This window comes from Panthera pardus, unplaced genomic scaffold, assembly GCF_024362965.1.
Source record: "Panthera pardus isolate Hobbes unplaced genomic scaffold, ASM2436296v1 HiC_scaffold_17, whole genome shotgun sequence".
NCBI classification, from domain to species: Eukaryota; Metazoa; Chordata; class Mammalia; order Carnivora; family Felidae; genus Panthera; species Panthera pardus.
The window spans coordinates 136,166,613-136,182,273 of record NW_026526732.1 but is presented as its reverse complement, the minus strand read 5'-3'; the positions used below and the strand labels follow the sequence as shown (position 1 = coordinate 136,182,273).

Here is a 15,661-nt window from a genome sequence, read left to right as displayed (position 1 = left end):
AATAATTGATAGAACCCAGCCAGCCCCACATTGTGTCTGAAGCTGCTTGCAGACCCTGGGGGTTTGGTAATGGCTATGTTCTAAAGTTGAGACCCATGGTGCAAAACTTAGACCTTGGTTTCTAAGGTCCACTATTGTAGGTTACTAATCCAGGTGCTGGGTTTACACCCAGGAAATCCTCAATGCCTGAAAATAATTGACATATGATTCACATTCTTAATTCATTTAATTGCATATTTTAAAGTACCCACTGGAGCTACAGTATTGAATATGAAAGAAAATACACTCTTGGAGTTTTGTTTTTTTTTTTTTTAATGTTTATTTATTATTGACAGACACAGACAGAGCACAAGCATGGGAGGGGCAGAGAGAGAAGGAGACACAGAATCTGAAGCAGGTTCCAGGCTCTGAGCTGTCAGCACAGAGCCCGAGGCAGGGCTCCAACCCACAGAGGGTGAGATCATGACCTGGGCAGAAGTCAGACACTTAACCCACTGAGCCACCCAGGTGCCCCTCGGAGCTTGTATTTTAAAGTGAGGGAAGGCAAGAACCAAATGAATCAAAAGCTCCATTAAATTCAATAAACATTTACCAGGTACCTTTTCTGCTCCAGGTTCTGTATTTGGCACCGCAAATACAAAGAGAGAAGAGATACTACCCACTTTTATTAAGTATACCAGGGTGACCCAAGTGTTAACAAATAAATCTACTTCTATTTGGTATTCTTTCCAGTAGTAAGTTTAAAGTTGCATTCTCCCGCTTCACAAAGTTTCCAATTAAAGGCAGGAACACAGTCCCCTATGTATCTGTCGAAAGAGGTGCCCATTTCTCAGCTGGCTCCCTACCACAAGGGTTGTGTTTCTGTGTTTCTTGTAACCTAACTGGTAAACTGCCTAGTACTCAACTTCCCTTGTAAAGGTGCTCACTTTTCCAGTAAAACAGGTGCTTTGGGTAGAATCACATCGTATTTATTCCAATTCATTAGAAGTGGCTGAAGCTGCTCCAGACATGGGCTGGGCTCTGGTGCAGCCAAAGTCGTTTTTCCTGCGGACACCGAAGCCAACAGGTGCGTATTAACTGGGGGCGAGGCAACAGCCAGGGGCCTTTCCTGGACTCGGTGGGTTTCAGCTCCCCTGAAGGGCACCCCGCCCTAGGATGATATGAAAGGGGCGTGGTGGAAGATAGAAAAGAACCCCTTCGAGGTCCAATGCTAACCCACCGAAGCAGAAGTCTCCAGGTGGTACCGGAATCTAACCAATCGCAAAGGAAGTTACATTTAACGCGGCTCCGGGAACCAATCAGAGGAAACGTCTCAGCCCCCGCCGCCCGCCGGGTTCCAGCTGGTTGGCAGCAGGTTCCGCTGTCGCCCGCCGGGCGGCTGCGCACAATCCGTAGCGGCCCCAGCCAAGCGGTTCTCGGGGAGGCTGGGGCTGTTGACAACCGCGGCTGGAGCGCCCGCCATTGCGCAGGCGCCTTAAGATTTCTGCCTCGCCGGTGTCCCTTCGGGTCTCCCTTGCCCCCAGGATCCACGAGCGCCGCGTGCCGACAGTTCTGAGTTCCGCGTGCCGGCAGCGGGTGAGTGTGAGCCTAGCGCGCCCGCCTTCCGGAGGGAAATGCCCCCACGTCCTCAGTCGCCAGGGGATTTGACACTGGAGGTGGTGAGAACCCCCTCCCCTCCCGTCTCCCAGCCTCAGGGGAGCTGGCGGGGACGTCCCCGAAGGGACCCGGAGGCGCAGGGACCGAGCTGAGCACCGCGAGGCAGAGGGCGTGTGGGAGGCGGAAAGAGCAGTTGGCAGGTGCTTTGGGAAGGGGGCGGGGGGAGGGGGGGGGAGACTGTGGTGTGAAGGGCGGGGAGGGAGGGCAGTGGGCTGACCGCGGCGAAGGTGGGCAGCGTTGACAAAGAGGGGAGGCGGGCGGCGGGGTGGGCGTTTGCATCTGAATATTAGATCACAGCTCATGGTCATTATATAATCAAATGTAAGAACTAATTTCCTAGAAAACCAGTTAGCAAAGATCACATGTACGTGCTTTTTATAGGCTGGACGCCCTGTTAAGCACTCTCCAAACAACGCTTCCTTTTCTCGGTACAGCAACCTTATGAGATAATAGCGTCCCATTTATATAGATGAGGAAATTCAGGCTCAGAGAAGTCAAGCGACATTCAACATTGTGCAGCGAGTGACAGATTCAGGTTTATACCAGCCCAGACCCCAGAATGGTTTTGCTTAACCACCAGGTGATCTGCTGGACTGAAGCCTGAACACTTGCCCAGTGTTATAGGAAGTCGGCTGTTCGTTTTAATGTTACGGTTTTCTTTCCTTTCTTCCTTTCCCCCCAGAGGTTGTTCCAAGCTATTTTAAGGAAATTAAACTCACTTGAAAGCAAGGAGGAGCTGTTTTAAGTATTTGAGTATAGCCACAAAGTAATTTGGGAGTTTTGATGAGAACACAAGAAACACAAGAAGTAGCTGTTTTGAAGACACTAGAAAATTTTGTGAGCCCTTGAAAATTGGAGAATAACTTAGACTCCTAGCATTTTTAAGACTGAGTAAATCTTCTAAAGAGGAGTTACGTTTTTTTCTTTAAACACCAAGAAAATAATAATAATCTAGAGGAAATCACCAAAGTTCCCCAGGCCCATAGACAATAACGTTATTTTATTTCAAAGCTGTATAAAAGTTTAATTATACATATTTGTGAAGTCTTTAGAGCTTTTGTATTACAGAGCAGATGGCAAGCTAATGGTGACAAATACCTTTCACCATTTCCTGTAACTGTTACAGTCTCCTCTCCCAACTTCACACGGGCTAAAGAATGCCAGTGCGAATTGTCTGACATGCATTCCACCCAGGTAAAAAAATCATCCCAGAAGACTTGGAGCATGTTCTGTCCCCTGAATTGAAGACAACTACTTACTACTTCTGGCTGCTGTTGGGATGTTTGAGTATAGTCCGGATGAGTCTGCTTTTTTTTCTTCCCTCTGCTATTTTTTTTTTTTTTGTTTGTTTGAAAAATTACAGAATTTTTCTCAAAGTTTAGTAATATGTAACGTGTAGTGATTTTGAGTTCTTGCAAATTACTTGAGAACTTCTCACCGGTATTTTGTGGCGAATAGATTGACACCCCCTGTTAGAACGAAACAGAAGGCAGTAGACATAGATATGGGCACTGTTAATGAAGGATGCTCTGACATGAAAGGTTTTGGTAATTGTTGGGAGTTTATTACTAGTTTTGTGAACTCGCTGTTACTAGACTTGTAAACTTGTTGAGGGCGTGAATTAGTAAGGGCATAGTAAAGTTGCTAAATTGCTTTCTGAGCTTGGCCAATCACTGGACTTCAGCTCCCTTACATGTGAAAAGAAGGGGTTGGACTAAATTATTTCTAATTATTTTTAGTGGCACAATAATGTTATTCTGCCCATCGTAGTACAGACTTTCTCCTAACATAACAGCTTTGTAACTCAAATGGATAAAGGGAAACTTAAACGTGAGAGCCTGTTCTGTAACACTGTATGCACCCCCATTTCACAAACACTGAAACTAAATCTGAGAGAAGTTAAATCTGCCCACTGTTGCCCATCTACTAAATGTGAGCTCAAGTTCTGGGATCGTTCTGATTTCGGAGCCTACAGTCTTTCCACTCTGTGCTTCTAAGCCTGGGGACGAGGATCCTAACAGTGTGCTAACACATTCCTGAACCCCAGGATGAATAGCACGTATACCTTGAACATCCTTTTCATTCAAGATTTGGAGAAGGAAGATTTTGACTTGTATGTTTTTTGAGAAAGAGGGTCAGACACAGGTTTTCACTTTGCTGTTGTTTTGCATTTGGAAGGTGGTATAAGACATTTTCATGTTAAAACACCCCAGGTCTGAATTATGGAGTACAGATTTCACACAATTTTGGAGGTAAATTGAGACATCAAAGATGTTTCCCGTTTTCTGGCAGGGCATTTCAGATGCTTTTAAGATGACAATTTCATTCCCTCCTTTTTTGTTGTTGTTGTTAATACAATAGTTTTATTGAGATAGAATTCACATATTATCCAGTTCACTCATTTAAAGTGTGCAGTTTTGTGGAGTCCTGGAGCCATCACCACAGTCAATATGAGAGCAGTTTCATCACCCCCAAAAGATACCTCCTGCCCATTGGAATTTCCTCCTCATTTCTCCCCAGCCCCTTGGCCCAGGCACTACTAATGTACTTTCCATCTCGAAGAGATTTGCTTATCCTAGGTATTTCCTCTAAAAAGTCCTACAGTAAGAGATCTTTTGTGAGCACCTTCTTTGACTTCACATGCTTCAAGGTTTCTCCCAAGTTGTAGCGTATGTTCATTCCTTTTTATTGCCAAATAATATTCCATTGTATGGCTCTGCTATACAGTGTTCAAAATGCAAGTTCCTGGCTTTTACTCCAACTTGACTGAGCCGGAATTTTCCAGGTGTAAAGACTGGGCAGCTGCACTTGTAAGGAGCTTCCCTCAGTGATTTTTAGGTCTACTGTGCTGTCATAGATGATATGCAAAGAGAATTGACAAGGCTGGCAACAGGGCAGCTTTACCCAGGGCAGCTCTGTGGTGAGACAACGGGGAGGCTGTTTTACAGGTTTGGGGACCTAAGGAAGGGAAAAAGACTTGGAGGTGCAGAGAGTGCATTCCGCCTGGTATGCATCAGACCTGACTTGCCTGCAGAGCTGCCTGTGCGGTGGGATTGGTGGCGAATGTCAACTGGTTACTGAGGGAAAGAGCCAGGGCAGTAGATTATGGTTTTAAAAAATATATTTAGGAGTGTCTGTAAGATACCGCACCACCTGTTTGCTGTTGTAGTTCACTCTTTCTGGAAACAAACATTTGTGCCTGGGAATGTAGCTGTACCTCAAGAGAAAACAGGGAATCCGCCAAGTTCAGCTTTCATGGTCTCCACGCAAGTTCTAAGATTGCTGGAACCCAGGGCAGCAGCCTGCACAGCATTGTGGTATGGCCGCACTTGTGCTGACGGTCCGAGGGAGGAGGCGAGTTGTGCCTAAACACTAGGTCAGGAGCACCAAGTACCGAATGGAAAGAGAAATGCTGCTGTCTGTCTTGATTCTTGAGAGTTGATATTGCTGAGCTGTAGCCGGGGCTGTGTCTGTGCAGAGTGTCTCTTAACTCTTTTCTTTGGAGCAGTGATTTGATTTTGCCATTCTGTACTGGTTTTGGTTTCCTGGATGGCATCAGCAACGGATGGTCCGTGCACCACACCCCGAAGGTAGCCCGTCTCGGGTTAAAATGGTAGACTTTGCAGGCCCAGAGATCCTCACTGACAAGATGCTGTGCCTTTCTGATGTTTGCAATTGTTGAGTCCCTGGTTCCGAGAGGGTCAGAGCTTCAGTCAACAAACGTTTGAATGACGGTACATACAGAGATCATCTACCTGGTGGTGTGTTTGAAGGAAAGAAAGTCTCTGTCTTCAAGTCATTGCAGTTTAGTTGGGAGAAAGAAGAACACCCAAACGGCTCATGAACTTAATCATCATGTCAGCTCACTGCTGCTTACACCTGGGACCTCCAGGCACATACCCCACCCCCCGTCTCTCCGGCAGCCATACCTTGGGTCTTACTCTGAAATAGTGACTTCACTCACCTCACTCTGACCACAGTCTCACATTCTTGCAGCTTCCATCAAAACCTCCGGTCGGGGGGCACCTGGGTGGCTCAGTCGGTTAAGCACCAACTTCGGCTCAGGTCATGATCTCCCGGTTCGTGGGTGCGAGCCCCAGATCGGGCTCTCTGTTGTCACAACAGAGCCCACTTTTGATCCTCCGTCCCTGTCTTTCTCTGCCCCTCCCCCACTCACACGCACATGCTCTCGCTCGCTTTCTCAAAATAACTAAACTTAAAAAAAAAAAGAAAGAAAGAAAAGAACCTCCAGTCCAGGAGCCTTTCCACTTTGCACATCTGTATCGGTTTCATCTTAAGCGCTGCAGTTCAGACTTCAGTCACTCCGTAGGACCTTCAGCTTCCTTCATTATACTTCAGTTTCCGGCAGAGTCTCACGCGCAGGCAGGATTGGCTGCCTGTTCGTGCCTGTGCTGGGGCCGCCGAATTGCTAGAGAAAACCGGTCAACAGTGTCTCTAACAATTCATGACGCCCGCGGTCAACTTTGGCCACCAGTCCTCCCTGTTTCCCTGTACCCTCTCCCGTTCTCCACGTTGGCCACTTAGACATTCTCTGTGATTCTCAAAACCCTGAACCTTTTACCACCCTACTCGCTCTCAATAATCACCCCTACCTCTTGGAACACAGAGAACGCAGCTCCCTTCATCTCCAGCCCTCACACCTGTTAGCTAACTTAGCCTTCGCTCCCTCTCTCTCCTATTGCAATGAAAGAGATATCCCCTCCGTCTAAAGTGGACCATCCTGCTTAAATCACCTACCCTGCTTTCTTAAGGACCAAAGATGATAGAGACTGAAGGCAGGGAGATTTATTATGGGAAAGCTATTTTTATAATCAGTGGATTGTCAGAAAAAAATAATGAAAAATCAGGGAGAGCTATGAGCCTGGGGTGTTAGGGAGAATGGTTATGTTCTTGATAGTAAAAAGGAAGTTTAAGGGATATGGTGATGAAAGTCATTTCAGCAGCTGTTGGATTTCTTCAGAAGTTAGTACAGCATCCAAGTCCCTGTAGGCTTTGTCTGTCAACCTCATGTAAATACTGGGAACGTATAGATTGAGACGAGATCTTTTACTCAAGTAATATTTATTTCTTATCCTTCTTTTCCTGCCAGTATCTTCAACAGGAACTGGTGATGAGCCAATATGGTAACATTTCCACCACTTATTTCTGTGGGTTAGAAGGAACTTGGGGGTGGGGGGCGCCTGGGTGGCTCAGTCAGTTGAGCGTCTAACTCTTGATATCGGCTCCGGTCATGATCTCAGAGTCTTGAGATCAAGCCCCATATTGGGCTCTGTGCTGATAGCGTGGAGCCTGCTTGGGATTCTTTCTCCCTGTGCTCACACATGCGTGCTCTCTCTCTCAAAATAAATAAATAAACATTAAAAAAAAAATAAAAGAAACATAGAGTACTTGTCATTAAACTGGAAAAATAATCTCCTCTGGAGCCCCTGAAGGCTTGGTATTATTTCTGTTTTGTGCAAAGGGATCATTTTTCTTTCTTTTATCTGTTCTTAGTAAGTCTTTTTTTTTTTTTCAAGATTTTATTTTTAAGTGATCTCTACACCCAACATGGGGCTTGAACTTATACCCTGCGATCAAGAGTCTCGTGTTCCACTGAGTGAGCCAGCCCGGTGCCCCTGTTCTTATTAAGTTTTTAGGATAATTTCTGCTACTACAGACAAGCAAGGCCACCAAACAGGAATATCTGTGTGGAGTGTCAGAGCGGTCTGTATCCCCTTCAGAGCATGAAGGGTGGAGCAGGACGTACATAAATAGGAAATTGGACAAGTAAAGACAGTTTTCGCCCCCAATTTTAGCTTTATTCAATTATCTTTCAGTAAATGGCATTATGTAATTTTAAGTAGATATGAAGCTGGTATATGAAAGTTTATAAATTTTGATTCTCTTCTCCTGATGGCTAAACTTCTGAAACTGAATCCAAATCAAAGCAGCACTACTACTTATGAACTGTGTTTTTATATTTTAGGAACCCTGATTGCTCTCCTTCAACACATTCATTATGAAGTCATTAGTAATACTTTTATTTTCTGGACTTATAACTGGTTGTAGAGGTAACTCTTCCCATAGTTTGCCACCCAAGTTACTACTGGTGTCCTTTGATGGTTTCAGAGCTGACTATCTACAGAACTATGAATTTCCCCATCTCCAGAATTTTATCAAAGAAGGAGTCCTGGTGGAACATGTTAAAAATGTTTTTATCACAAAAACATTTCCAAACCACTACAGTATCGTGACAGGCTTGTATGAAGAAAGCCATGGCATTGTGGCTAATTCCATGTATGACGTAGTCACGAAGAAACATTTTTCTGACCTTGATGACAAGGATCCTTTTTGGTGGAATGAGGCCGTACCTATTTGGGTGACCAATCAGCTTCAGGAAAACAGATCCAGTGCTGCTGCTATGTGGCCTGGTACTGACGTGCCCATTCACAATACCACACCTTCCTATTTTATGAATTATAGCTCTTCAGTGTCATTTGAGGAGAGGCTAAATAATATTACCACGTGGCTCATCAATTCAAATCCACCAGTCACCTTTGCAACCCTCTACTGGGAAGAACCAGACGCAAGTGGCCACAAATATGGACCCGAAGATAAAGAAAACATGTACAGAGTGTTGAAAGAAATAGATGACCTTATTGGTGAGCTAGTCCACAAACTCAAGGTGCTAGGATTGTGGGAAAATCTGAATGTGATCATTACAAGTGATCATGGGATGACCCAGTGCTCTAAGGACAGACTGATCAACTTGGATCGCTGCATTGATAATTCAAGCTACGCTCTTATAGATTTGACTCCAGTTGCTGCTGTACTTCCTAAAATAAGTAAGTAAACTTTTAGCTGAGGGATATTTGGGAAGGGGGCAATTGAACGAGGAGGAGGGCGTGTCAAAGAATGCGGCTCTGGCTTTCTGTAGTACTGTACCGTATATTCGTAAACTTGCTCAGAGTGAGATTCTGGGTTTTCCCCCTTAATTTGTAAGTCTTGAAGCAGTTAGTTTAAGGTTCATGTTCAAGGAGATTATTTCTCTGCCTTTTGATGTGTTTCTTCATTATTCACACTAATGGAAAAGGACATTGTTGTCCTTTAAAAACATCTGGGATATTTGTGTGAGATATATTCTTTGTCTACTGATCTTAGAATTCGTAATAATATGTAATTATTTCATCTTTCCTTAGGAAGCTATACATAAAAATTGTCCCCTTTTGTATAAAAGCCTACCAGGGAGAGTCACAAAATGAAAAAAGAGATATGTGAATGCTTGGAGAGATAGAAGTGTGTCTGTGTCTGTCTGTCCATCCCCAACAATGTCACATAATTATTATTGCTCTGAATTTTTAAGAATTAAGAGTGATTTAATCGATGGTATTGTTCAGAATTTATTTCCAATCATTCTGGTTAGAAATACTTATTTTCCTTATCATTCAATTGTGATTTTTTTCCTTTACTGTTTCCTTTTTCTTCCAGATACAACAGAGGTTTATAACAAACTGAAAGTCTGTAGCCCTCACATGAATGTTTATCTCAAAGAAGACATTCCTGCCAGATTTCATTACCAACATAATAATCGAATTCAGCCTATTATTTTGGTTGCTGATGAAGGCTGGACAATTGTGTTAAATAAATCATTACCAAAATGTAAGTATTTAGGATATATCTGTTGTATCCTGGGGATAAATCACACATTGTGACATATTTCTATTAACAGGGTGCTTTGATTTAGAGACTTTAACACTGTATAATCAGTTCACTTTTTGACTGGATAATTCGTAGGTTTTCATTCAACAGCAATTTAAAACCGTATTTCACCTTTAGAGAAGGGTGGGTGACCTTGACGGCAAAGGTGTAGATGTACTTTCTTACCCACATTGCGGTTACTGTCAGTAACGTTCAAGGTTGGTTCTCTTGACTTGTAGAAAATGGCAGAGAAGTAAAGAAACGGTAAAAGGGGACAGATTCGATAGTTCAAATGCCTGTTTATTTTTTGTGTGCATTAATAAACATTGTCCAAGTATCCCGAAGTCTTTCCCCAATGATGAAGTCATTTACCTGAGTGCGGTTGCTCTTTGGAACACTGGGAAAGATTCAGAAGGTAAACAAACAAAAACCTACCAAGTACACAAAACAGGTGTATCAAAATCTCTCCTAAAGCTAAGGAAATAATAGGGGAGAGTTACAGGTCTTCCCTGAACCCAAGCTTATTCATCCATACGTTAAGTTCAATTTGAATACTTTAAAAAAAACTGGCTTTGTACAAGTCTGTAGCAGGAGTCAGAACATTTCTGTAAAAGACCAGATAGTAAATATGTAGGCTTTATAAGGCAGCTGGTCTCCATCTCAACTACTCAATTGCACCTTTGTAACGGGAAAGTAGCCCTAGACATTATGTAAACGAACTGACATGGGGGGTTGCAGGGAAATTTTGTTTACTGAAACAGGTAGGGGACTGAATTTGGCCAGGGGCTGTCATATGCAGACCCCTGATCTACAGCACATCAGAAGCTTCAGACAAGGATAAGATAATGGTTATTGGAATTTATATGTTCTTTACGCTTATATACTCACTGTTGAAAACAGAAAATACAGAAAAGTTTAGAAACGAGAAAAAAAAACAACTATCCATAATCCCTCCATACAGAGGTACGGACAGATGTGAATTGTGGGAGTTTCCCCCTTCTATACTTTTTTGCTATTACATATACACGTATATTTTTACACTGCTGAAATCGTAATGTCTATATATAGAGTTTTATTCTGTTTTTATTGATCACATGCATTATTTTTATTATGAAATATTTCAAACATAAAATTAAAGGCTAATATAACAAAAACTGATCTGCCTTCCACTCAGTCGTTTGCACTTCATATGAAACCAGGAGCTTATCAAATCCAACTGGTGTACGTTAAAAGGGAATATTTGCCAACACAAAGCCAAAACCTAAGATTCTGGTGTTGGGGTCATATCAGAGACTATCCTGTCATGTTTTCCTTTGAGTTAGATTTGGAGTTACAGGTTGGTGATCTGGTTAGACTTCACATTCAGTACAAGAATCCCTTCTGTATTCTCAATTCTGTGGCCTCCGGATGTTAAGGTGTCCATTAACTGTCAGTAAATCAGTATATTGTATCATCCCGTCTCTTATCATGGGAGCAATTGACGTGGGTAAGGCTGCAGGTTCACTTCTTCCCCATTCACTGGACGCACTCACTTTTGCTCTCCAGTTATTTAGGACCCTCAGCCCACCCACTCTTTTTCTTTTATAATCACTAGTGCTCTTTGCATGCAGACGGTTCTGGAAATTGAAGGGTGAAATAAGTGGGGCCAGAACTGAAAGATAGGTACCTGAAGTCAAGAAATAGTTTTAAAGTCTCAGGTCATGACCAGTTGGGAAAAGCGGTATGTGTGTCTGTGTGAAATGGGGACATGGCTGAGTTGAAAAAAACTGAAAATTTTATTTCTAGCCCCCATCTGGTCCAAATTAATTGGAATTAATTTTAACAGATGGGAATTACACTGGCAAGAATCAGCATATTTCCATTGGAAGCAAGTTATTTTGTAATAGAAAGATCATTCTTTCTGTTAAGAACTAACATAATTTTGTTCTTTTTTTCAGTAGGTGACCATGGTTATGATAATTCTTTGTCTAGTATGCATCCGTTTCTAGCTGCCCACGGACCTGCATTTCACAAAGGCTACAAACACAACACAATTAACAGTGTGGATATTTACCCAATGATGTGCCACATCCTGGGATTAAAACCACGTCCCAATAATGGAACCTTTGGTCACACTAAGTGTTTGTTAGTTGACCAGTGGTGCATTAATCTCCCAGAAGCCGTTGGAATTGTTATCGGTGCGCTCTTGGTCTTAACCACGCTAACAGGCCTCATAATAATCATGCAGAATAGACTGTCTGTACCCCGTCCGTTTTCCCGACTTCAGCTGCAGGAAGACGATGATGATCCCCTAATTGAGTAATACTTGCTGGAATTTATACAGAGTATCTTTAATTATACATGAAACCAAGGATACATTCAAGGGATGGTGTTATAACTATGAAAAATCTACTTTGAAAGACAAAGAACTTAGACCAAGCATGCTAGAGTTATTTTGTTTTTCCCTGTGCTTTGTTTTGGTGCATCAGCTAATACAGAAAAGCCCTGACCATAGTTAAAATTGCTAGTAAATCATTAGCTAACACCACCTAGTTCTCTAACTAGAAACTTTTTTTAAGAAAAATACTGCCTCTGCCTTTTTTTTGCAATGAAGATTTGACACAATTTTAAAGGAAAATATACCAAAATTTAGTAGGCATGCTTTTCTAATAAATTTTTATATTTGTAACCGAAACAACAGACATCTTTATGCTGTTAGAGGATTTTGTGTATCAGGAAGGAAAAGTTTTCTATATTTTTATACTTATTAACCTTAATAGAGTCTGTATCCTAAGTTCACCTGTGACGTAGGAAAACCTCTGTGATGGTTAATAAAATCAGTTAACCGGGCAGAACAGATCTAGCATGTGAAGAAATTATTTTAAGAAAAGCTATTATAAAACACAACACAAAGACCATGTGATACAAAGCCTCAGTCTCCACCATTGCGTCTTTGTTTAGACCCGTAAGCTGTTGAAGCCTCAAAAGATCTCTTTTGAAGATTGTTGCTAATAAGAAACTAAGAAAATAGAATTGCTTTCCTCTGTGCTTAGCGCCTTCGCGTAAGTTATTCATTTGTGTGTGCGCAAGTGTGTTTGTGTGCACGAGTATGCAGACTTCCTGTGACTTACAGAAAGTGTCAGAGGTAGGCTGGTCTGTAGGCTGACTTCCACAGAACGTGGCTGTCAGGCAGACGGTATAATTGCACTTCATATTTGTTTACTTTCTTCTGCCTCCCAAGCTAAAATCCTAACTGAAGAAAATTCATCGGCTTTTGTTACCATTTTTTACTTTCTCATGTTTATTATGGCCAGAGGTATCCAAGTCCTTCAGAAAAACTGATGACCTAAATACAAATCTGGTTTCAATTGGGTCAGAACGAGGAAGAGAGATTTTGATACTTAACCTTTGGGACATTATGCCTTACTTTTTAGGCATGGGATTTGGTATCTTTTGATCTTTTCCACTATTCATATGTTAAGTGGCAGAATTTAAGCTTAAACTCTAAGCACTGTTAACATTCTGTAGCCTGAGTGCCACCTCTGCTTTTTTTTTCAGTGTTTGGTTCATAGAAATAATCACTCTGCTCCTGTTTTTGTAAACATACGTGTTCAGAGCTAAGGATTTGCTGTGAAGAATCACCATCCCACCTTGCTAGGTGGTACTTTCTAATAATCAAAATTAATGTGCGGAAACTGAGTTGTATCTGTTAAAGAAAAAACTGGCTTTAAGAACCATCCATCAGGACCTGAGGCAGGCCATTAATAGTGTGAACTTGAAAGTTTTGACAATATAAAATAAACTGGGTATCTGTCTTTCAGATAAAAATAAATTATCTACAGCAAATATGCAGCCCAGTTAAATGTTGATTTTCTATGATAGTAAAGAAAAATGCTGCCAGTCATCAAACATATAATTCATCCTATTTGGTCACTGCTAATTTTGTGATCCTAGCATTTGATGCCTATTGTTTTGGGGGTTCTTGAGAAGCATTTCTACGACCTGCATAAATAGTCCATGCTATTGGTCATAAGTGGACTGTGTTAAGAACAGCATAATAAACAAATGAAATAAAACCAATAGGACTAATTTTGCTTTTTGACAAATTTTGATTTTTTTCCCTCACATAAAAGTTACCCTAAACTTAATAGTTTTTCTGAACAAAATAAAAGAAAATTTTCTATTTCAATTTCCATTAAAAAAAAAAAAAAGACTGGAACAGCCACATTTAAAACAGTAGACACATTTTGAAGTATCTAAAATAGCAGAATATTTCATACTAGCCCAATAGAGCTTGGTCCCTACAATGCCGTGAGTTTTCGTGATCGCATTAGTTTGGTGGTTAGGAGTTTCAGAAATCTATACACAGCATCCAGCCTGTGGTGAGTGGACTTCATACAGGATGAAAGAGCCTGTCAGTGTCTTACCCTTTTGAATAAGACCTTTACATATTTGTCTTTCATTCCATTCTCAAAATATTAACTTTAAAATTGTAAAATTTTTTATGTATATATGCTGAGGGGACAAAACAGTATTTATTTGATCAAAGAGACGTTTATATATTATTGAACTTTGTGTTAATTCATTTGTATCTTTGAAAAATTATCATCGTTAAAGCCAATGACTCCTCTCGTGCTCTGAGAAAATCTTTTAGCGAAGCCAGCCCTTTACATTAAGGTTTTGGTGTGGATTTTGTTAAATAAGTGACTCCTATGTGTCCTGACATGTTTTCTGGGTGATAGGAAGTATTTGGCTCTGGGAAACACTTAACTGTTGATGACAACAATACTCAAAGGTAATAGGAACACTTTTTTTTTTTTTAATTCTTTTTTAATGTTTATTTATTTTTGAGAGAGACAGAGACAGAGACAGAATGCGAGTGGGTTAGTGGCAGAGAGAGAGGGAGACACAAAATCCGAAGCAGGCTCCAGGGTCTGAGCTGTCAGCACAGAGCCCGATGCGGGGCTCGAACCCACGAGCTGTGAGATCATGACCTGAGCCGAAGCCGGACGCTCAACCAACTGGCCACACAGGTGCCCCAGGAACACTTTTTATTAAGTAGTTTTTGTTAATTCAGTGAGTGAATTCAGAGTAAGTACATTTATGCGTTGGTGGTATAGTGATGAGCACAGCTGCCTTCCGGAATAAGTACATTTATAAGGACAGTTCTGTTATTAAGGTGCGAGTTCTTCTGCTAAACAGCAATAAAATTCGAATGTAAATTATTTCAGTGCTCTGTATTGTAGGCCTTGTGTTACGGTTTCATCAAGCTTGGTGTAAGAATTTAAAGATAAATTCTTGGAATATTAAAGGATTAAACATGCCTTTGTATTGTTCTTGGGTGGCTCCCCCTCTTGTCCGTATCTGGTAAGATTTAAGGATGATGGCATTTAATTCCTTTTATTTGGAGGTTCTGCTTCATTGCGAATGCATAAAGTTACAAGTGAAGGACAAAGATGAGATGGAAGGTGTGGATTTTATGGTCATTTCCTAAAATAGCGTGTAAATAAAATGACATGAGTATGCTTTAAAGAAGTCTTTATGTGGTGCCTTAAGTTGAAGTAAAATATATTTTGACTATATTGTTTGAATCCATAGTGAATGACTTTGCTTATGATTAAAAAATTTTATGTGAATAAAAACATTTTTACTGTAATTATTAAATATAGAATGCAGTGTTACTGATTTTTTAATTTGTCACCCTGCAAAATACACACACGGTGATAGATGTTGACCTGACCCAGTACTACTGCAAAAATCCACATGGGTGTTCATTAGAGACTTTTTTAATTTTTTATTTTTATTAAGTTTATTTATTTTTGAGACAGAGAGAGACAGAGCATGAACGGGGGAGGGGCAGAGAGAGAGGGAGACACAGAATCGGAAGCAGGCTCCAGGCTCTCAGCCATCAGCCCAGAGCCCGACGCAGGGCTCGAACTCACAGACCGCGAGATCGTGACCTGAGCTGAAGTCGGACGCTTAACCGACTGAGCCACCCAGGCGCCCCTGCAGACTTTTTTTTAAAGCCAGGATTAAGTATGTAAATATTTAACCAAATTTTTATTTTTCTTATTTTTTTTAAATATTTATTTTGAAAGAGAGAGGAAATGTGAGCAGGGGAGGGACAGAGAGAGAGAGAGAAAGAGAGAGAGAATCCCAAGCAGGCTCTGTGCTGTCAATGCAGAGCCCAGTGCGGGGCTCAAACCCACGAACTGTAAGATCATGAACTGAGCCAAAATCAAGAGTTGGAAGCTTAACTGACTGAGCCATCCAGGTGCCCCCCCTCAATGAGGTTTTCAAAACAGTGTATAAATATACAATCTAGCAT

General features: G+C 41.5%; 1 protein-coding gene across 2 annotated transcripts; it reads left to right on the top strand.

The window, feature by feature from the left end:
- The first annotated feature begins 1,352 nt into the window (after positions 1 to 1,352).
- ENPP4 (ectonucleotide pyrophosphatase/phosphodiesterase 4) lies at positions 1,353 to 15,004 on the top strand. 2 transcript variants are annotated; one of them, XM_019457318.2, is made up of 4 exons: positions 1,353 to 1,575; positions 7,643 to 8,501; positions 9,145 to 9,315; positions 11,292 to 15,004. In XM_019457318.2, the coding sequence occupies exons 2-4, from the start codon at positions 7,676 to 7,678 to the stop codon at positions 11,654 to 11,656; spliced, it is 1,362 nt and encodes a 453-aa protein (XP_019312863.1). In that variant the 5' UTR covers positions 1,353 to 1,575; positions 7,643 to 7,675; the 3' UTR covers positions 11,657 to 15,004. The 2 variants fall into 2 exon arrangements, with proteins under 2 accessions (XP_019312863.1, XP_019312864.1); XM_019457319.2 differs by lacking the exon at positions 1,353 to 1,575 and adding an exon at positions 1,590 to 1,796.
- The last annotated feature ends 657 nt before the right edge of the window (positions 15,005 to 15,661 follow it).

Excerpts from the sequence above, each read along its gene's own strand:
- ENPP4 (XM_019457318.2), top strand. The coding sequence starts at position 7,676 with ATGAAGTCATTAGTAATACTTTTATTTTCTGGACTTATAACTGGTTGT. Across the intron at positions 8,502-9,144 it reads TGCTGTACTTCCTAAAATAA|ATACAACAGAGGTTTATAAC; the intron begins GTAAGTAAACTT and ends TTTTTCTTCCAG. Across the intron at positions 9,316-11,291 it reads AAATAAATCATTACCAAAAT|TAGGTGACCATGGTTATGAT; the intron begins GTAAGTATTTAG and ends TCTTTTTTTCAG.